This window comes from Phasianus colchicus, chromosome 1, assembly GCF_987193195.1.
Source record: "Phasianus colchicus chromosome 1, bPhaCol1.hap1.1, whole genome shotgun sequence".
Classification (NCBI taxonomy): Eukaryota; Metazoa; Chordata; class Aves; order Galliformes; family Phasianidae; genus Phasianus; species Phasianus colchicus.
The window spans coordinates 54458242-54481371 of NC_143436.1; the positions used below are offsets into that span (position 1 = coordinate 54458242).

The 23130-nt window shown below is 45.0% G+C and overlaps 1 protein-coding gene across 2 annotated transcripts in view; it reads right to left on the bottom strand.

The window, feature by feature from the left end:
• The window catches only part of RFX4 (regulatory factor X4), a 91650-nt gene extending 70404 nt beyond the window's left edge, over nucleotides 1–21246 (bottom strand). Inside the window, exons 1-2 of one of the 2 annotated variants that reach the window (XM_090143323.1) lie at nucleotides 20740–21246; nucleotides 3939–4025 (exon numbers count right to left, since the gene is read on the bottom strand). In XM_090143323.1, coding sequence (XP_089999449.1) covers nucleotides 3939–4025; nucleotides 20740–20782 — 130 coding nt within the window. In that variant the 5' untranslated portion in view covers nucleotides 20783–21246. Of the gene's footprint in view, nucleotides 1–3938; nucleotides 4026–7002; nucleotides 7081–20739 lie in introns of those variants that run through there. The other variant, XM_090143327.1, reaches the window with a different exon arrangement.
• Nucleotides 21247–23130: the final 1884 nt, after the last annotated feature.

Genomic DNA, 23130 nt, shown 5'->3' on the forward strand with positions numbered 1-23130 from the left:
TCAGAACCCTTCACAGAGCCACTGTATGTTAAAAGGAATATTTAGAGTTAAATACTTTTAGAATCTAATCTAGTTTGTAAAGAAGTGAAGTAATGACGTGGAAAAGAAGTCTTGTTTATGACGTGGAAAAGAAGTCTTGTGTCCAAGAACAGACATCACAGTTCTTCTCTGACAAATGCTAAAGGACTTAAAGACATCAGCAAACTGATGTTGATGTTCATCTCTGTCATAACTACAGTGAAATTAGAGCTTTTCTTTGCACCCCAGAGGTAACAGAAGAGTCTTGCACTTTCCAGGGCTGCTTGTACTTGTCTCAAAGAACCTCCAAGGAGCTAAGACAGTTTTAGTAGCTTTATCTGAATAAAATCCTTCACATAGTTCAGACACCTCCACATTTTTCAGATGAATAGCCCCTGCCCCTGTAGCCTCAGCAGCCCAAGTTCTGGCTGTTCTCAAAAGTGATTTGCCCTTTGCTAACATGAATTAAGGGACAGTAAGAAGCTGCCTTACCTCATACTTCCACGTAGTTGTAAGCAAGATACAGCCTCATTAGCATGTACTCTATGCTATAAAAAGTAATGTGATTTTTTTAAACTATCTGAGAAACACAGGAGTATAGTTCTAATTCAATAAACATGACTGGGAAAACAAGAATTTTTCCTCAAAGAAAATGTCAACAAAATCAAGTAGCTCTTCTTTTAAGCAGATCTTTTCCAATCAAAAGAAAGGTAGGTTAGTTCAAGCAAACAAACAAACAAACAAAGAAACTATTAGAGAAAGTTTCCATTTTAACCAGTTTCGACACTGGTTTTAAACACTCCTTTTGAAGAGGAAAAAGCAGTGTGAATCTTTTATCTCTTCTGAATTGTCTACACATTCACTTTCCAAAATATGCAAAATAATTTGCACAAGCAGCCCTTCCACTTCATCACATAACATCATGACTCCTTGCACAGAAAACTGAAGTAGAAACTTTCATAATCCTTAAATTGTATTCTTTCATACCCCTATTTCAATTTTGGAGAATCTGGCTTGAGCAGATTCAGAAAATGTTTTTTTTGTTTCCAATATTAAATATGAAATTGCACCATTCCATTTTCCTGTGGATCTTCTGACTAGCATATAGAAGTGGTGAAAGGAGAAATACTTAGAAAACTGGAAACTGAAGTAAAGTTATCCTATAATTTCTATATTAGAGTGCAAATGCTTTGTTTTGGGAAAACATATAAAAGGTCCCAGGAAGCACCCAAAAACAGCAGTGAGCATTACTTTACAATGTAATACAGGTTCAACCGATCTGGAGACTAGGAGGAAAATGGAAGAGGAGTGCAAAGGACTTCTGCGGCCCAATGTACAGTTCTGTCATGTACTCCAACGGTAGGAAAGGAAAGAGGGAAACTATCACTTGTCCTAAAACCCTATGAACTGTAAAAACATGCAAGAAAAAATAAGTCATAAAAGCAGGCTGGTACTGAGTAAGAAATCAGTGGAAATCTTCCTTAATGGATGCACATATCCAACCTCCAAAAAACACCAAAAGAAAAACAAAGCCACATTTGCTTTACTAGCATCCAGCCAAAAACTATCTGATATATTTAAGAAAACAAACAAATTCAACATCACCAATAAATCAAGAGGAAGATGAATGATGCCTTATTTTGACTGCGGATGAAAACAGGAGGTCTGCTGACCACAGTAACTTGGCCACCATTCTGAGGAATTCAAAAGTCACGTAGGTTTTCTCAAAATATGTTGTCTCCTGCTGCTTGAAAGTGTATGGCAGAAGCTGGACAGAGATGGACATGATGGTTTGGAAACTTCTTGGGCACTTTTAGGAAAACCCAAAGACTAGAAAGGGACACATAATATGATATGATGCTTCCTAAGGGGAAACATCTACTTTTTTCTAGATATCACGGATTATTGATCTTCTTGCTGCTAGACAAATGGCTTATTTTTCTTTCCTCCTCTTCCCTTTCTCCTCTCACAAAAACAAGGATGGCTTTTCAGATGGATTAATTCTCTGATCTACACTGCAAAAATGTCAGTATTTGTGCAATGGAAACAGCTGGATGAACTGGCTATAAAAAGGAAGCCAGATTAAATGAACACTTTCTTTCTTATTTGAGTTTCCATCATGTACTGTGACAAAGCATTCTGCACACAAACTGTGGGAAAAATTCAGTTCTGTATTTATCAGTTTTACATTTGCTGCCATTTGTTTTCATTACTTTTCCCTTAATTCCAGCACCAGAAGACAGAATGAACAACCATCCTGTCTCCTCAGTGCTGCTCTCTGAAATACCTGCTCTTAATCACAACTGCTAAGCCACACAGGTTCACCTGCTGACTCTGGGGATGTGAAAGTTTTCCTGTGTACACATTCAAGCTATAAGCACATATAACAAACTACTGATAGTTTTGCTACAACCTATATAGAGTAACAAATCTAAAAAAAGAGTAGAGAAGGGAACTCATAAAATGAAGTGTGTTGGTTTGGTTTTTTGTTTTTGTTTTGTTTTGTTTTTATTATATAGCTAATGGGATTAATTTATTATTCTGATACTGTGAGTCTAAGGAAAAGCCCACTAAAGTCAATAGAATCAAATCCTGAATTCAGACTCCGTTAAGAATCAGAAGTCACATCTCAGTCGTCTCAGATTATTTCTGTCACATTCTTAGTAGCATCAGATAGAGTAAAATGAATGTAATAAGTTGCACGTAGGTTGTCATAAAATGCAAATTAACATCCGTATGTTTTATTTTTTTTCAGTACCATTTGCTAATTTCTTACTTCATAAAATAAAAACAGAACACCTCCAAAGCCCAAACCTGTCAAATGTTATTATCTTTGAGGATTCTCTTCTGCTGTTCTTAGTATGGGAATCATGCTTCTAACACCTTCTTTCTTCCTCAGAAGAGATATCTCTTCAAAAGAGACTCCTGGACAAATAAATGCGAGACCCCAACATAGAAAATTCTGTGATCAGCTGAAGCTTTGTGCTGCAAGGCATGTAATTCTACAGTGACATCAAAGACCAGTTCTCTTAAAAAAAAAAAAAAAAAAAAAGGCAAAAAGGGACGATCAGCATTAAGATGTATTTAAAAATACGGTTTCTAAACTTATGTGTCTTTATTTTATACAGAATTGTGGTTTTCTGAATGGAAGAATTCATTTTGCATTAATATCTTGTAACCAAGTAACGCTGGAAGTATAGAAATGAAAAATAACCCTAACAGTCACAAAGCAATTAAAATAGAAATCAAACAAAAACAAGATGGTAAACTAAAAATTGTATTACAATTTTAAATAGAAAAAAAAATAGGTTATTTTGAGGTATTTGGAGCTATTTATAATTACCTGCTCTTGTTAAAAAAAATAAAAAATAAAAAAATCAAGAGCTAAAATTACTTTAAGTAGAAGAAATGAGAAAAAACAGCTATTGTGAAATTACCTACATTTATAATTGTTTCTTCTCAATGACTAAAGGGAAGCAATATCATGATTCAATATACGATTTTTTTAAAATCTTTTTTTTAATTCTTAAAGAATTTATTTGTGTGACTCAATATTGAACAACAAATCTGTGTAATTCTTGTATTTCAACTGCCTGGTGTTCACCAGTGAAAAGAAAAACAGATGGTTTTAGTCGTGAGCAAATGCTAACAGTACATTTTAGAGGTCACCCAACCTCTATTCAGGGACACACAAATTCTTCTGGATGTTTTAACTCAGAGATAGTATTACTTCCTTTTAAATAATGGGAAGTAACCAATGTTCCAGCAAAAACACTGATAAAACTTTTGGATGTGTCGAAGAGCCAACTCTTCAAACTACAGAGTACCAAATATATTATGAGATATATATATATGTAATAGAAGGAAATTACCACTTAGACTTTTTAACATGCACTTCAAATTCATGAAAATTTACTTACTTTCATCATTAGAAACGCTCCCCAGAGAGGTGTGATTGGAATAGCGTTTGTTTTCACTTTCATTGAGACACCGTTCAATCCAACTCTCTGCAAAACAACAAAGTTGCTCTTTTTGGTGTTTGTCTTTGCATAGAAAATAAACTTCCAACACATTAAACTAAATAGAGCGCTGTTTTCCAACAGATGGTCATCTGTAGCATTTCTGATAAAACAAGCTCAGATGGAGGTTCTTTAGCAAGAAAATCTTTTCAGCTTTCACACCCAGCTGTTGCTTTTTGCCGGCGTTTTTGGTTGGGATTTTTTTCTTGTGTGTTTTCTGTGTTTGTTGGTTTGTTTTGGTTTGTTTCTTACAACAGAGGCCGAAACACTTCCGTGTATACAACAAAGGTCTTTAGGATATTCTCTCCCCTCCCCGTCACTTGATACATTAAAAAATAATTACTGCCTCGTGAGCAACTGAAACACACAAACTGCATTGATTTCTACATCTTTGTCTGGCAGACTTATGTACCTGAACATTTCCACTGCTCTTGTGAGGGTGGTTCGCACATGTAAATCATTCATGTAGATTTTTTGTAACAGCAAGGCTCAAACTGTGCTCACTGAAATCCAGTCCTACAACCTCCTTTGTGCCTTTGGATTCTTTGGCTCTACTGAGATCATTTCCAGGTACGAGACCAAGGTACCAAGTCAGGAGCCTTTGTGCTACTCAAGCCTTTTTAAGTCTTCAGCTGCTCCCATCCTCCCTCTTTTCTTACTTCCTATTTATTCCCCCCAGTGAGATGAGGTGCAGCATTACATCGGTTTGACTCTGCTGTTCCTCCTTCTGGAAGTTATAACAAACACCCCCTGATGATTTTAGAGGATGCACCAGGCTCAGCAGAATTTACTGTTACGGATCTTCAGGGCAAAAGTCACACCTTCCTTGGACAAAGCATAAAATACAAGTCCTTGGGTTTGCTTCAAATCCCTGAATGCTACCATGATAAACTGATCCCTCTGTAAGCCTGTTTTTTCAAGGGCAGAGCTCACTGTGGTCAAAGCAAGAAAAGCAAAGAGCAGGTGGGAAGGCTGCGTGGTAACCCCACAACTTACAACAGGAAACATCCCCACTGAGTGAAGGGATACACAGGAAATAAGAGGAAACAGGCCTCCCTTCAGCAAATTGCTGGAGCCAGAAATACCTTCAAAGGGGACGGTAATGGATGCAGGTTGTTTTCCATAAGCCGCCCCCAAGGCCGCCAGACTACCTGCATGGAGCTGCCAACCAGGGAAAGCCACAGCAGCAGGCCTGAAGGGAAGGCAGGAGCCCAGCGAGAGCCGCCTGTGTGTTTTACAGAAGGCAGCAGTCAGTAATGCTTCATTTCAGGAATCCAGAAAGGGCCCGCTGAGAACTCCTCAGGGCAGTGCTCCAGGCCCTGACACCAGGTGCAGGCACTGCTGTTCTGCACACTCCCAGTGCCCAGGCAGCGCAAGAGAAGCCACAGCAGCTCCAGGCCCTCCCCTGCCCTGTTTGCCCACACACCTGCAGCAGAGCACACCGCTGTCAGCACGAGCACGTCCCATCTGCATGCCATTAAAGCACCCTGAGCCTCGTGACTACGCAGCCTCTTCACTGCAGCTTAGTCTTTGAGGTGTGGCAAATACCCTCACTTCCCCGAAAATCAGCCAAAATGACTCTGTGGATTTGTCAGGATAATTTTTTATACTATCACACTCCTGGTCTCATATAAAAATCACTTTTACCGACACTGCAACTTAACATCTACCAAGAAAGCCTATGCTGTGTGGCTGTTGACCCCAAAACCTGCTGGGAATGCAGTGCTGAGGCTTTCACTGCTCCTGCTGCTCAGCTGGGCCCACCAACCCCTTGTCATAGGGCCAACATGACTGCTCCATGCCAGACCGCCCTTACTGCCCTAGCACTGAGCTAACAGCACCTCTCCTCTCCCATTTTACTAAATTAAGCCGGGTAGGGCTCTTCACACCTCGCTACAAGGCAAAGAGAAACTTTCTGCTGAGGATGACCCCAGAGAGAGGTGCGAGAAGCCTTGAGAAAGGTTACTCTACCTCCTCCTCCTCCTTTCAGTGCACAGCCGTGGCCGTGCATAATTCCCTTGGCTCCATGCCCAGCTGCAGGGAGCACAAGCAAAGGCGGCTGCCATTAGCGCCAAGGGGAGAGCGATGCCCAGCTCTGCCCTTTCTTTTCCTGTCGGCACTGAGAGCTGGGAAGCTGGGACTCATCTTCTTCCCTCGACAGCAGGGAACTGGCAGCAGCCATCTTTAGCCACGTTCACTAAATAGCAAAAATAAAGTTTTCAGGTGTTGTTTAGAGTAATTTTCTCATCATCATCCTGATAACTGCATTTACAGCCCTTTTGATTGGTAAGGAAATTTACACTGCAAGCTCTAACATCTCTGGAATAGGGCACAGTTACTGTTTAATTATGTGCTGCAACTACTTTGGTCCTGAATCACGCCGGTTCAGCTCGCTGCAGCTTGAGTCTGGCTTTGTCTTTGTGGCCTTGCATTTAAATAGCTGATAGAAATTCTTCAGGCCTGAAAAGATACATGACCTGTCTGGCAGGAAAGAATGAAGAAAACGAACTCTTTTAAGTGAAAATGTCAGGGAGTTTATGGCAAATTTGTCAAATTATTTGGCAGATGACAGAATGTGACAACACCAACTAACTGTTTAAAGGCTGCATTATCTCATAAACCAAGAGCTGTAAGTATAAGTAAGTAAGTATTATAAGAAATTCCTTCACTTAATAAACGTTTTTACTGCTTGTATAAGGATAAAAGTTTTCACAAAGCTTTTAACTGCCAATATTAATAACAGCGCCTGCAGGCATTAAAAGAAAATACAACCAGCTTTGCAGAATTTGAAAACACTGCCACTGAGAGTTGATACACCATAAACCTGCCATTAAAAAAAAAAAAAAAAAGGAAAGAGAGAGAAAAACGAAGCAACTAAAATAAGAAAAGCCAAAACTAAGTCTGTCTTAAAGAAATTGTTTCAGAGCTAATAATGTTAGATTCTGCTGCAGCATAGCGAACTCACCGGGCAGAGCTCTGTTCACACTGCCTTGTCCACACTGCCCTGGAGCACAACCCAGCTGCAGAGTCAGAGGGAGGCACCCACAGCTAACCCTTGCTGTCTCTCGACTGAGGTCTCACTACACACTGCCAAGGCTGATTGTCAGTCATATATGATCTAGAAAGATAATGAGTTACACAGTATGACTGGAGCCCAAGTTATAGCACTTGGACCTTACTAATCAGTCACATAGTCATGGGAAGTTCAGGTGGTGGTCAAGCAGAAGCGCTTATGAGACCTGATAACAACAATGAATCACCAAGACATTATGTGGAAAACACAAATATCAAGTGAAACATGCACGTGTCACAAGGTGTATTTGACTACAGTGTTTTCAGTGTATCACACTTCCCACTTTCCCTTCTCCCTGGGACTCCTTCCCAATCTGATCCCCAGCATCTGCACTTCAGTTGTACTGCACAATGGTTTGAGCAATGATCAGAACCAGCTAAAAAACAATCAGGCAAAATAAATTAATTAATATCCAGTAGCGTAAACTGTAGCGTAGACAGCCTGATAATTCTGCTCTATTACATTGTGTGGAAACTATTACAATCTTATTAGCAAAGAATACAAATCAGGTGCTTTAATGGCATTTTGAAGATGTGCCTTTAAATACTACATCAACTATTTAATTTTGCAAGGATCAGAAGGGAATCATAATGAAGCACAGTATGTCCCTCAGCCTTGGAATACAAATATATTACATCTGCTTCCAACGTGAAGGAAGAGAGAAGACTCTTCAATTTTCTTACAGAATAACTCGAAAATAATTATGATGCAAACAAAAAATATAAATTGTTCCCAATGAGCTGTTGAAGAATGGATTTTTTAAAACTTACAAACTACTTCTGGCCTTCCTTTCCCCTCTTTTCTTTTCAGTCCTAATCTTGCCAAGCCTCACAAATCCACTGAGCCTCAAGTATAAAAATATTTGTCTTCCATTAAATGTGTCTATCAATGCTTTTAACAACAAGAGTAAACTACAACTGAACTTGTTTTTAGGAGTTGGAAGAGCAAAGGTCTGCATGACATTCTCTTGTCCCTGCCAGTCACCAATGCTCTCCTCTTCATAGTGACGCACACATTTGTATTTATAATGGTGCATTCCCAACTCACTGGGAAGGAAGGCCTGGGGATTCCCCAGAACAGAGGAAAGCACATTAGAGCTTCTCAGGGACAGGAGTTTTCATGAGTTATTAGGAAAGAGGAGCAGGCACTGTATCTTATATAGATCTTTGACAAATCAGTTGAACAAATGACCTCCTTCAGAGGTTCTGGAAGTCACTTCTGAAAGGCCTCTCTCCACAGAGCCTGATTCAAGGTGAGGAATACAGCAGAGCTGCCAGTGTATTGACAGTACGTTTAATGAGATAATTACTCTGTCTTGTTTGCATAATGATTATTGGCTTAGAATATCTGCAGCCCAGAGGGAAAGAAAAAAAAAAAAAAGCATTTCTGTCTGCCATGTCTGCCTGGCCAACAGCAAAAGCAACACAAAGGCCACCTGGGCACCATGATGCAGAGTAGAAGAGGAGATGGGCTGGTCACAGCCAATGCTGGCTCCTGCAGCTGCTGTTCTGCCAAGTCTCAGAGTTTCTGCAGTGCAAGGATCTCTAGCTCTCAGTCTCTTCTTGCTTTTAGAGGTCTCCATGTCCTGCTCAGCTCCAGACAGGATGGCAGGGGCAGCTGGAGCGGTTGTGTGGTGCAGCTGGGAGGTGAGAACACACCTTGCACCAAGGTCACTGGATGCAGCCCTGGCTGGCAGGCTGATGTCCTGAAAAGAAACTGAGAAGTTTTATGGAGGGAATGAAACTCTGTAGTCACCTAATCTGAGCTGCACTTCGCCATACCTCTCAACCCTACATGGAACTAACTGTGCTGGGTTTCTCTAGTTATGCCCTATCCGGTGATCTAGATGTGGTCATAAATTGGACATAATTTTGAATAGCTTTTTTCTTTTAATCTGAAGTTCTACTAGATTATGTCCTAGAAAGATTAAGAAAAAAAAAGGTTTTTAGTAGTCACAGCATCAGAGCTTGCAGAATTACCAAGTGTTTGTTTCACCATGGCCCCTTAAGTTGTGTGGGAATTCTTTTAATAAGCCTTCAGCTCTAGATCTGCTCTCATACTCCAAACTTTAAAGCCGTTTCTCAACAAGCATGAAGTTTTACTTTATACTCTCTGCACAGGAACTAGCGTTTCTTCTAAAAAGTTTGCTTGGAAAAAGCAAAAGTTATGCCTCTGGAATAAGCCCCTGCTGTTTTTACACCCAGAGATGTGGTGGATGCTCCATCTTTGGAGACAGCCAAGGTCAGGCTGGAGGAGCTCTGAGCACCCTGATCTAGCTATAGCTGCCCCTGTTTGTTGCAGGGATTTGGACTAGATGACCTTTAAAGGTCTTTTCCAACTCATGGTCCTATGATGAAACAGAGATGTGCTATGACCCAGCCTACTGCCTGAGCCATGCACCAACTTGGATGGCACAGCTGCAACTGTCACACTCATTTTTATTCATGGCTGCTGTTTCTTAGGGCAGGTGTAGAAAAAAAGTAGAAATTACCTGTGAGCTAAAGAATATACAAATTTGGAAAATGCGATTACCAAAGGGCAATAAAGTTTCAGTGGATTTACAAGAGATCCTATTGAAAAATGAATACTCAGAAGTGATGACAGACATAATTTCACAGTTCCTGTGACAAAGGAGAAACTCTTGTTATGCGTACAGATCTTATCACCCCTCTAAATTATGTATTCACTGTTCTGAGAGGGAAGAGTTTCTCCTCTTTTCCTGCAGCATCTCTGCCTTACGTCTCAGTACCTAGCTGCTCATCTGACCTAGCAGACCAAGAGGAAGTGATTTCAACCAGCAGATCTAACAAGTAAAAGCCATACCTGAGATAGCTCAAGAGGCTGACTAATGGCCATTGAACTTCCCATTTCTAGTTTGCTAGTTGATGATGCTAGCCAGATATTACACCTATCACAAAACTGTTTCAGTGGAGTTGATGGGGTAATGTTCCATCTTTCTAAAGAAAACCCTCAGTGCCCTGACACTGACTCCAAGTAAATGCTGAGGTCTACATGGTTCATTGACACTTTTATTTGTAGAAGTTATCTTGCCAAACGTTGTCTTAAACACACTACCATCCAACAAACCCTATTTTTTTTTTTTCCAAATGAAGCCTATATCTAATAATGCTTCAGTGTCTTGTGTCAATTGGTCATATCAACTTAGAAAACAAATCACAAGTTTAAAACAGTCTCCCTAAGGCAAGAGAGACTAGCTCTTTCTGTCAGGATGAAGATTAGTAGATAAAACAGGAATTTGATGCTCATGCTCAGAAAGGCCTGCTCTAGAACCTGATGGCAACTAACTAGATGCAAGATTCATGTGCTGAATCTCCCCTACACCTGGCAGCATGGCACTGCTGGTTATCCATATGTCTGACACTGAGAAGTGTAATCCTGCTGGAGTGGTGTGAGGGCTGACTGCAGCAGTACATTCAGAGCTTTTAAAGAATTGCACTGTTTGAATGAAAGCAAAGAAAAATCACCTTCTGAAGCCTCAGTCCACTGTAAAAACAAGACCTCATCAAGATCTCCTAGCCTGGCCCCACTACATTAAAAACAACATTGTATCCATAATGTGATAGGGCTTAGAAACCACTGGCTTCCATGAAGGGTGTTAAACTTAGCGAAATCAACCAAAATCAAGCAGAACAAGCTATTTACAGACAGCTAATCAAACACACAGAGATCTTCTAAAATTTAGGTTTAAGCAAATGATGTAATCTCTCTTCTCTCTGCTGGCAAATGAAAGGTTTGTAAGACCACATCAGGGCTATCTTCCAAACACCGTTCTCTCTGATTCCCCCATTGCTTAGACATTCCCAGTTCACAAAACAGCTCCTCTTTGATGCCAAGGTGGACCTGCCACACAGAGCCTGGTTTCCCTCCGTGGTGCCTCATTTGTTGTCATCAGCTGGCAGGGCACGTACCCTTCAGTTAGCAAGCACGAGCTGTCATGAACATCAAGCTCCACAGGAAATCATGCCGGTGTCCTCCTCAGTTCTACACAGCCATCTCCTGTTCTTCCAAGAGACCTGCTCCTCAGGGATGACAGTGACACATGGCCTTGGTGCAGATGGTAGAGCTGCTACCCTGACAAGCTGCCAGATACCTTGGTGTTCTGTTTGTTAATCTAACTTTATTTCGCTTCCAACAGGGCAAAATGTCGGGCACTCTTGTTGCAGTCTCATTTCTTTTGTTCTCATTTCTTGGCATACAGTTTTCTTGGAACTATTTCAGGGTTAATGGACATTGGTCCAGGGCCTTTACTAAATGTTGGCAGGAACATTTTCGTCCTTTTCCTTGCTCTCGTGATTCTGTTGAAGCATAGTCAGATATGCCATGATATCATAAGAATGTGAAGAATGACTCTTCAATCTCCAAAAACAATTTTGTTTGGTTTTGCCGTGTCTAAGCTCCTTGTGATCTTCCTACTAACCTATTTGGTAAAGTACATTTTTTAAAAAACGGCATACTGTGTTCAAAGAGAGAAAACAAAAATCACCACAGTTCATCATCATTACACTCATCTAGAATACATGTGTTGGAAAACTGCATTTTATGAGATGTCGCTCTCTTGTTACTCCAGATCAAGCAGAAGTTCTGCTAAATGTGACATGTTCATTTGAGTACTACATCCACAGCAGGTAATATTCCTCATTAAGAATTTACATCCCAAACGTAGGGCAAGACAGTTATAAGTCCTAGAATACGGGATTGCTCTGTGTATTGATTCTGGCCTTTAGGACAGCATCTAACTCAGATCAGACAGGTCTTCTGAAGTGCTGTACGTTCCTTTCCTGGGGTCACATATATTACTATCATATTACTGGCTGAGCATGTTTGTTAACCAGACGTAGCCTTTTCCATCTCTCAGTTACACATCACATAGTATTCTCATTCTTTGACAAGTAATTTTCACCAGACCAGTAGTCACTAGTTATTTGGTGTATTAAGGCCATTCCTCATTTACAGTGAAGGAAACCTCCCTCAGTTCAATTTCAGCCTAGTGGCATTCTGTCACTTTCACCTAAGATCACTTAAGCTAATGACACCACTATTTGACGAGTTCAGCTTTTCCAGGGCACAAAACTAACGTGTTTGCACAACTTACAGCCAATCTTATCATCAGTAGGATGGTTGCAAATACTGTGTGCTTTCCAAACACCAACTCTGGCTATAAAAAAAAGAGTTCTTCATGCTTTCACAGCATGAAGCATTACGGATCCTCAGTCTTTCAGGGTCTGCTATATGTAAATGCTACCATCTTCTCCAATTTATCCACAGGTTCCTTTCAAGAAAATGCAGATATGCTTCTTTGTTGCTTTCAGTTCTGTTCTCTCCTACTAGAAAGCACAGAGCTTCTTGATGTCCTTTTTGCTCCACATTTCATTGATTTCTTATATTATACAATTAATGTAAAGCACACTGGAGGCCTCCTAAGAGGATGGCTTCACTCCTGCGTACCTGTCCCAACATCCATGATCCTCCTACTCTACAGCAGAAGTCAGTCTCTGTTCACAAGCTATTTTGGTTAGTATTCCCTCTGCTACCATAGTCCCTCAGCTCACCAGCATGCATGAGAAGACAAAGAGTCCTTAAATCCTTAATTCAGCTCTGCTTCACCAGTGCACAGGGCTGGAGTCAATCGGCTCAACAGGAAGCCTGTGACTCAGCAAGCAACAGGATCTGCAGCGAGTGTCTGCAGAATGCTTCCCTCTGTCACAGGAGCTGATGGACCCAGCAGCCAAGCCAGCTTGGCACAGAAATGGAAGTACATCAGTAATACAGGACCGCAAAGGTGATGACAAAAAAAATTGTGAGACATAGGTGGGAAATGCAAGAAACACTGGTTGTGGGGCTTGGGGTGGTGAGACATGAGGGAGACGGAGTGTTGTTGGAGAGGAGGTGAAAAAGAAAATGAAATGATTGAGTAACAAGTAAAAGGATGTGTTAAAAATAAAGGATGGGAGGAAAGAGAGTAACTATAGAGGAAAATTTTAGAAAATGGGGAGAAAAAGCAGTTAGATCCTGGACTGGAACAACAGGGACCAGAGAAACAGGACTACTGTAAATGTTTCTCATAAGAAATAGCAACAGAGAAACAGACTCTTATGTGCAGAGAAAACCCAGGTGTAAGGATGCAATCACAGCACTAAAAAAGAGTCACTTGACCGAAGAAGAGTCAGAGATACTGTATTTACTGAAGTAAAGGCCACCTTCCCTCACTTAATGCACATCCATTCCAAACCTAGCAGTTGCTCGCTACTGCCAAAGGATGCAGCCATTACATTACTCACAACCATTTTGTGAGCAAATACAGCTCTAACCAGACTGAAAAAATGAGCACCGTTTCTTTCAGCTCTCAAAAAGCACCCAGAGAATTAGCCAAAGGGACATTGATAAATCGTCAGAATGTACTCCCACAAAAACAGCTACCTCACAGAACTAACCCGTGCACTTAGAGCAAGCATTTCATACTATTAAATTCACAGCTTAAATGTGCTTCCCAGAAAGTCTTCACTCAGTCCCAGTGTGTCTAGACTTTCAGATTCACAAACTTTGCACGAATTTGGTTCCTTCCACGCTGTCTCTTCCACCCCTTTAGAAAGTACTATGAAACTGGACCAGTGCTTTTAAAACCACGAGCCTGGCTTTTCTGAGAAGCCTCCAGTCTCCTCTGAACAATATGCAAAGCAAACTCAGGGAGGGAACATGAGAAAAAAGAGAAGTCTTCTTTCCTCCTCCTCTTTTTTTTTTTTTTTTTTTGCCTAAGACTCACCAAAACAAGAGTCTAGTATTGAATATTCAGCACTGAATACTAACTGCTCAATAGATGGTCTGTTTGCAGAGCTCAAAGTGGAAATGACCCAGCAAGGAGAAGAGGTGAACACGCTGCTCCATCCATGTGATTAAAACGCTCTGCAAAAGCAGTCCTCCCCAGTTCTCCCCACCTCTATTCAATGGAGGCCATTTGCTGCCCCTACCACAACTCATTAAAAAAAATGTTTGCATTAGAGGGGCCCCTGCACAAGTATTGTCCCCATGGCTCTGCGCTTAGGAATGTTAGCTCTGATGGTGTAAAACCTGTGCTTGCCAGCCTGCGTGACCAGTGGTACCTGTTATTGCTCTACTCAGGAGAAGGGGGAAGCAGAGGGTATACCTGCTCTCCACCTGCAGGAAACATGGAGTGAATTTCTCCAGCAACTGTAGTGCTCTGCAGCAGGTCTTGGAGGCCTCTTTTCAGGGCTCTTCCCTGAAGACAGCATCCATTCTCACCGCTTACCCCAAAGCCCAGAAGTAGCAGCCTTTAACAGACATTGCACACATTCCACAGGCCTACTGTAGTTAGTGCAATAACTCCTACTTCAGGTCTCTCCTATGGGATGTCCATCCCACCCACTTCAGGCACGCTTGCTGCTTGGGCTAGGTCTGATGTGCAGAGGCCTGGAGCTGAAGCACCATGCCAAGGGCAAGGAAGGTTGAGGAGAAGCCTGCTGCATCTAGCTATTACACGAGCCAGTGTACCTGAAGGAAGCTCCATCCCTGGAGGCATCCAAGGCCAGGTTGGATAGGGCCCTGGTCAGTCTAGTGGATGGCAGCCCTGCACAGAGGACAGGCATTAGGTTGGAACTAGGTGGGCTTTAAGGTCACTTTCAACCCAAGCCATTCTATAACTCTATGAAAGCCCATCACACAATCAGGAAACTCTTCTCACAGAGTGGCAGGTCATTGCTGGGCCCAGGCACAGCACCTGCAGAGCAGGACTCTGTGTCCACATTTGCTTACACCACATTTTTATGGCCTATATCAGGTCACTGTCGCTTGAGGAACAGCCAGGGATTTTGTTTCGTTGTGTTGGATTTCACTTTCCCCTGAGCACTGAACAGCTACAAGTGGGGTACCTACAGGTTATACTGGAAAAAGCTGACATTAAAAACTCATTTGCTTAATTAGGACATCCTGCCTTATCAGCAAAAACTGAATGTCAGATAAGGTGGAAATCACATAAGACAGCTTCTTGATGATTATGTTTTCCTCTGAAGGACAAGACTGGGCCTACTTCCTATGCCCAACCTGGAATTTTATTCAATGAATGATCTGTTTCTGCAAGATCCTACAATGTTAGAAAAAACACACAGCCTTTCCTGCTGGTCCTCTGACATGGGGAAGCTTTCAGTCTTGTAGGAAAGCATCATGGGTTGAGGAAAGGATGATACACGGGGCCTTTTGAGTGAGGTAAGCATCCCCCACTAGGGAGGTCCAGAACCCAGGACACAGGGGTCTCACACAGTGCTGGATGCCACCACCTCCTGAGTCCCCATCAGTGAAGTGGACTCTTGTCTGTGCTGCCCTTCCTCAGCTGCAACTGAGGGTGTTTTAACACTCTGATTTATCCCGTTACCACTGCAGTTAGTTTTGTGCATATTTACATTTCTTTCCCACTACCTTCTAATTTTCTTTACTACTGTATTTTTTTTTTTAAATCTGCTTTACAAATTTTACACAAGCAGCTCATACCTGCCACAGAGAAGATGGTAATTACACTGTTTGGTTGACTTAGTGGTCTCACGTGCACGCTTACATGCAGGTAAGATATTTTTCATACAATGAAATGAGTTCTGTTCAATCCAATGCAATTTTAAGTCTTGTCCCAAATAGCCAAGCCAGTGAAAATAGCTACAAAGAAGAAAACAGGATAAAGAAAGCCTGACAGTAATTCTCTAAGCAGGTTTTAGAACAGAAGTTCTAAAGTTTTAGAACAGAAGAAAGCAAAGCTGAGCAACAAGTAGCAGTTTTATGTCTAGAGGCAGCATTCCAGAAAATGACAAGAGTCATTTAGACAACAGTCTAAACCTGTAGTCCTTACTACCAAGGCAAATCTCCTTATCTTCTGGATACGATAAGGAGTATCAACAAGTAAATGAGGATCCCTGAAGAAAAGGATTTCGCATTTCTAAGCGTTTGAGTTCATACCCATAGGGCTCACAAGCAGCAGGAAATTTACAGAACGCTAACCACTGCATGCCTAGAAAACATGAGAAGTCCCATTATACATCTCTGGTCTGCTGCTCTCAAGTTATTGCCTCAAACTACTCATGCTGTACGTTTCAGAGAACTTTCACAAGCTGCTCCAGCTGTTGAAAATGGACTGTTTCCCATTACCATAATATTTGAGATCCTGAGAAAAAAAATGCTCAGGATAAGCTGCTAATTAATTGTGAACCTGTCATTCATAGCTGCGAATCATCCACTTGGTTGCTGTAACAAATTCCATTTTAGAGAAATTAAGTTCACTTACCAATAAAAGGGAACAAAGTGCTTAGCTGTAGCTGAAGGGAATGAGACAGCGCTGAACCCTGCATTTCAGCCTTGAGACAATTTAAGCTGCAAATGAGCTTTTCCTTCGTTACTGGATGCAGCGAGAGCCAAGGTTCTATTTAACCCTCTCCACATTTCCTGATTTCAAGTTTATCAGAAAAGCAGGAATGGGTCAAAGTACTTCTAACCTAGTATTTAGGCATGGAGAACACGGAAGCAGGGCTCCTGCGGCAAGCTCTGCCACTTACTAAGCCCCATCTCTAGCACTGGCTAACATTTTGCTTCTAATAAACTGTTTTTTTTTATTCTGCTCGCCTCCTGGGAGAAAATAAATGGGAAAGAAGACAGCCCAGGACTGTTAGTTACGCGTGTGAAATAGAGGCAATTAAGTTATTACACATTTGCTGCCATTAGGAGGGCTCATCATGAGCTGACCCTGCACACCTGCCCTTTGGGGCAGCCACACAGGGACTTTCAACAGGTGCTTCCCTCAGGGAGGAATTGCAGCATTGGGATTTCCGATAGCAAACTGTATCACAGCTTTAAACACGAAAACTTCCACATGTATGCACAAGTGTGCAGGATCGAGCAGACATGCATAAGCATGTTTTAATACAAGCATAATAAAAAGCTTACAGAGGTCTCCATTCCTACATCGACACCACATTCTCTTCCTGCTCTTGCTATCTATGGGATCGCTCAGCCATCAAATACCCTTTATGCTATCCATCCTCCTAACCCGGGTGTCAGCAATGCGATCGCCTCGGCCGCCGGGCTGCTGGGCTCCAGCAGGGCCGGATCGTACGGGGCATTCATTTCTAGACACAATGAAACCAATGGAAAATCCAGCGCAGATGCGGGGAAACGGACAAGCGGGTGAACTCGGAAAATTCGCAGACCTCCAGGCTCACGGAATTGTGAGCTAATTATTTGGACTTTAATGTCACATCAAGTATCCCCCAAAGGACTGACCCTATATTTGTATTGGTTACACGACAGCCCGCTGCGGCTCTCAAGGCTTTGTTACAAAGCCCCACGCCCTGGCTGTATTTAAGGCCGCCTCTTCAAAAGTCCCCATGTGAAGAGGCACTAATGTTTCCCCACCGCACGCAGCCCGGTGCTCCCACGATGTCATCTATTTTACCGCAGCAAAACCCCACGTATTGAAATGGTGTCCCAGGGGACGCGTCCCTTCTGACTGCTCCAACTTGCAAAACGTGTAAATTAAGCTCAAAAAACCTTCCATTAAGCTCACAAAACGGCTTCCATTTGGAGATGCTGCTGATTGTATGGGTGTGCAAACCTTCCTCCTCGGTGACAGCACCAGTGGCTGGAAAGCAGCCTGGTTTCCCACCAGCAAACAAGCCGACAATGCCGATAGGAGCGCTGAGCTGTGCCTGAGGGCAGAGTCGCAGTGACTTTCTGTGGGACAGCTCTAATGCCCAGCACAGGGATCTCACAGCACACAGAGATCTCCTCTCACCACTTGCAGAAATGTGGGACCACCGGGGCTGTGGGGCTCTCAGTGCAGTCCCACGGGCAAAAGTTTCATCTGCCTGAAGCTGGAGCCCCTTCTTTAACGAAGCCTTCACCCAAATAAAATCTTGAGGACTGTGAGCCCTAAACTGTGACTTAAATAAATGAAATAATTTCCTGCAGCTGTCCAGCTATTCTTATGTAAAATCTTGTTTCAGTTCTTCCTTTCCATCCCTTTACGGAGCTTTCCTTTAAGGCAGGTAAAGAGCGGACTGCGGAGCAGTGAAAGTCCCGCAATTCTACCTCCCTGTGTATTTTAGAATTCAGACAAGTAAACCATAAAATCATCCTTCTCTCCGTGTCAGACTTTGAAGGCAAACTTCTTCACTCGAGCCAACTCACAAAGCCCTACAAAGCCCCTCACCCTGCCCAAAGTCTGGAATGCACCGTCGGGAGCAGGGAGCAGCCCAGCACTGGGATGGCTGTGAGCTGCGGCCCTGCTCCTGCTGCCAAGGAGTGGGCCCGGCTGCAGCCAGCAGGAAACAAAACGGTTTTGCTGCGTTTTGTTTTGTTCCATTTCTTTCACATTAAAGCACGTTAAGATGTGAAATCACATGAGAGAAACAGCCAGGTTCGGTTGCGTTAAGAACCAGCGGTTCTTCTGCTACGTGTTTGCATCGTATCGAGTTTAGAATTCAAACAAATTGAAGGATCATCATAACGGCTCAGCAGGTGAGAACCTTTGTAAGCAAACTGAGGAGCGGTAAATAACTTTCTTCATTTTCTGGAACAAACATAAATCTCAGTTTGGGTTGCCTGAGAGCTTGTAAGGAAACAACAACAACAGCAACTTCATCTATTAGTAAACCACGTTGCAAGCAGTGAAGCAAACAATTTTCAGCAGCAAAAGAAACCGCTCATTTGGATTAAAAAAAAAAAAAAAAAAAAGTAAAAATAAAAGTCAGACCTTGGGCTGCACGCATCAGTGTTACAGACATGTTCTAAATTGTCCCAACTGCTTTGCTTGCCAGCTCTGAACGCTACCAGTACCGGTGATTTCATGAACCGAACCGAACGGTGAAGCCATTCGTTCCCTTCTGCCAGTGCTGGGCGCTGGGTCCCGTTACAACGGCAGGCCGATGGCCGCCCAGCACCGTGCTGCTGCCCTGCAGGCAGACCGGCAGCACAGAGTGCTCCCAAGGCTTCATCCCAACCTCCCGACGGCACTGTAGGGCTCTTTGCTGAGTTCATGAGCTTTGGGTCCTCTCTGGAGGCTCAGCTCCACATCCCAAGGATCCCATCCAGGCAGCACTCTGAAACCAGAGGTGCTCCTGCCCGGCTATGGCACGCTGCAGAGCATGGAGCCTCTGCCCGATGGCCATGGGACATTATTATTATTATTATTATTATTTTGAGATAAAGCAGTAGGGAGAAATTAAAACACGAGGGATTTTTTTTTTTTTTCAATGAAGCCATATTTCTCCGCGATGCAAAAGGATCTTTACATAACAACTGCAACTCGGGAGAAAAGCTAATTGGATTAAGTCCTCTGAAAGGGAGGTTAAGGTGTCTGAATGAGACAACCGCAAAGCCCCACTTCTCTTGCCATCTGTTTAGCAAGACTAAAGCGTTTTCTGATTAATATTATCTTAATCAATCATGCTGCCATTTATTACAGCCGCGCTCAACTTAAGGAATGGACAGTGCGGAGCCTCTGTCCGAGGACGGGCGATGCCGAACGCAGGGCTAGGGAACCCACTGCCTGCTTTGGTTTTTCGGTTTGGTTGTCGGTTCGGGCGGCGGTTGTTTCCCCTGAAGGCCCGTTCCTGACAACGAGAATCCGCCTGCAGTGCGCCCAGCGCCGTCCCGGCAGCGGCGGAGCGAAGCGGGACAGCTCCATCCGACGTCCGTAACTCGCTCACGGGCGGGACCCGAGCGCAGTTCCCCGCGGAGCACTTTCTCCCCTCGACACTACCGGGATATCGTCCCGGGGTGAGGGATGAAAGAGCCCCGGGATCCGTCGGGGAGCCGCGGGGAGCCGGGGCCGTCCCACAGAGCCGTCGGGGAGGCGCGGGAGACCCGATCCGCTGCGGGGTTGCGAGTCCCGGCGGCTCTGCCCAGGGAGGGAGGGAAAGAGGGAAGGAGGAGGGCTCGCGTGCCGGCGCCGGTCAGATAAATTCAAGCTGCAAAGGTTGTTTTTTGGCGGCTGCGTGCCGGTGTCCGGGCTCCGGAGGTTTCGGCCGCTGAGAGCGGGCGGGTAGCGGGGGCCGTAGAGGCGGTAAGGCCCGGCTGACAGCCGCAGGGGGAACGCACGGCCCTGGGCCCTGCCCGCGGGCAGCCCCCGGCCCGGCCCCGCCGTACCGCCGCGCTGAGTCGGGCCGCGCCCGGCGGTAGCGGCGGCCGTCGGGGCTCGGGTTGCGGCCCTCGGGGAGAGCATCCCTTCGTCACGCTCCTGTTCCGGCTTCTCCCCTCCTTGGGAGGCGTGAGTGAACGGGCTGAGCGGCCGGGAGTTTGGGGACCGGGAGTCCCCAGAGTTCTCCCCTTCGAGGCGCTGCCCGTTGGACGAGCCGAGCACCTCGCAAGCAACTTCCCCGATTAACCTCGCCGAAAGGCTCCCAAAAAACCTAAAGCCTACAACTAGAAGCAGAGAAGGAACGAGTTTGCCGGCCGGTAGCCCGGGGAGCAGAAAGAGAAAAGGGAAAAAAAGAGAAAAAAAGAAGAAAGGGAAAACCCCAGCGCTGCGTCGCGTCGGGCAGCGCAGCCCCGGGGCTGCAGCGTCACGTCGGGAAGTGCTGCCCGGGGGGCGAGGGGAGGGAGGGAGGGGGCACTTACCTGTGGAGTCCATATCGGGTTCCTCCAGCAACCCACAATGCATGCTCTTCCCATGGACGGGACGGGAGCCCCAAGGTGCCGGGGTGTGCAGAGCCCCAGCTCGGGGGTGCGCGGAGCGAGGGGAGAGGGAGCGGGGCGGGAGGGAGGGCAGCGGCGGCTCGTGGGGAGGGGGAGCGCGGGAGAGGGGGACACTCCGTAATCCAGCAGGGCAAAGCCAGACCCGTCAAAATGTTTGCGGATGTTTCATGGGAAAAAGCATCATTTTATAGAAGCCCTGATGGGAGAAATGTCATTGATAGGCCAGCCAGCCTGATGAATGGCTGCTACTCAGATGGGGATGTGGCAAGGCTCAATGTGAAGCCCATTGTGATGCTGTTTTGAATAAGAAAAGCTTTCCTCCAAAAAGGGGGGCCTTAGATCTACGCAATCCCAACACTTCGACTTCCCTCTTCTATTAGAGCATTAGAAACGTTTTTCTTATTTAAAGTTCCAGCGGCCTTTCCACTCCTCCCTTCCCCCCGGCCCCCACCCAGCGCCTTTGGCTCATTACAGCCACGGATCAAAATCGCCTCCGATATTCCAACGGGCTCGGGGCTGCGCTCCTCGGGGCGCGGCAGGGCGGCCAGCGCCCGCTCCCCTCCTCCTCGTGGCTTCCTCGTGGCTTCCCCGACGTCCCTCATGGGGCGGGGGCGGGGGGGGGTTAAGAAAAAAGGGCGATGTGTGTGGGTAGCGAAGGAGCCGGGGGGAGAAGCTGCCAGCGTCCCGCCGGGAGGTGCTGGGGGAGCTCCGGGCCGGGGCTTCGCGTCCCCGGAGGGAGAGCACGGGCTGCCGCTGGGCACACGGGAATCGGAGCTTCTCCCCGAGGGAGCGGGGATCCGTCCCGCTTCGGGGTCAGGGAGGAGAGGCTGGGAAAAGTTGGTGATTCTGCAGGCGGCTGTGTGTGCTGGAAGTGGAAGTAAAAGTGCAAAGCTGGGGCTGTGATAAAAGTGGCTGGTCCGGGGAAGGAAAAGCTGTGATTAGAATATGAATAGAGCTCCAGGAGAGGAAGAGAAAGGGGGATTATAGCTGAATTACTTTGACCATGGACAGAGCCAACATTTTCCACTCTTCTCCCCCTCTCCCCTCCCAACACCCAGACTGCCCCCCTTCCCTCTGCCCGTCGGTTTGCGGAGCTTTTTTTTTTTTTTTTTTAACACCACAAACCCGCAACAAAACAAGCGGCGAGGTGGCTGAACGGGGCGCCTTCACCGCCTGAGGGACGGCTCTCCCTCCCCTCGTGGGGCTGCCCCAGCCCGCCCGCCCCGCTAGGCCTCGCCCTGCCATCAGTCAGAAGCAGCCTGGGGGACTCGAGACACCTGCAAGCATAGCGAGCACGGACGGTGCCCAGGAAAGGACCTCGCAAAGCGCAGAGCTTCCCTCAGGCGCGGCCCTCGCTTCTGCAGGCTGCCAGGGCCCTGCTGCAGGCACTGCCACATCCTGGGAGGTCGGCCTGTAAAGGAGCTGCTTCTGTGGTGCTGATGTCCCATTGATCAGTAGAATAAAGCGTGTGTGAGCACGGGGATGTGCACTTTCCAGGGTGAGATTCCACTGGGAGTCTGCACTGTGGCTGGAGGCTCATCTTTCTCTTCAACAGGGCGCATGCTCCCCACTTCTCCAGTTTAGTTCCTGTCCTCATGTTCATATGTTGCCATCTTGCTGCTTACCTAATCCTGAGTGTGACACATCACTCTGGTATCCTTCCACAGCTCAACGATGGTTGGGTTGTCCTTACTTTTCTAAAAAGTGGCTCGTGCTTTTGGATTTCCCATGCGATTCCCAGCAAAGGACATAATTCTTCTAAAAGCGTGGGGCATTCTCCTCCCACAAAAATCTGATTAACCTAACGCACAGCAAGTTGGAAGCTTACAGATGGGAAGACTGCAAAGCGCTAGGTTTTTTTCAATAATGTCAGCTGCAGGATTGGATTTGATACAGTGTAAAGGGCAGGTCTTGGCAAGAATACAGAAACTCTACAATTGGGGATTTTTGCTCCAGATTCTTGTCTATGCAGAACACAGACAAACCATAAAACCACCAGGATAACCCTACTGCCTCAGTGAGGTGTTTTCAGGGGAGAGAGGCTGTGTCGCTATTGTGAAAGGAGAATCATAGAATCATAGAATTGCTCAGGTTGGAAAAGACCTTAAAGGTCATTGAGTCCAATCACAACCTAACCATACTATCCTAACTAACAACCCTCCACTAAATCATGTCCCTGAGCACCACATCCAAACGGTTTTTAAACACATTCAGGGATGGTGACTCAACCACCTCCCTAGGGAGCCTATTCCAGTGCTTAACAATCCTTACTGTAAAGAAGTGTGCCCTGATATCCAACCTAAACTTACCCTG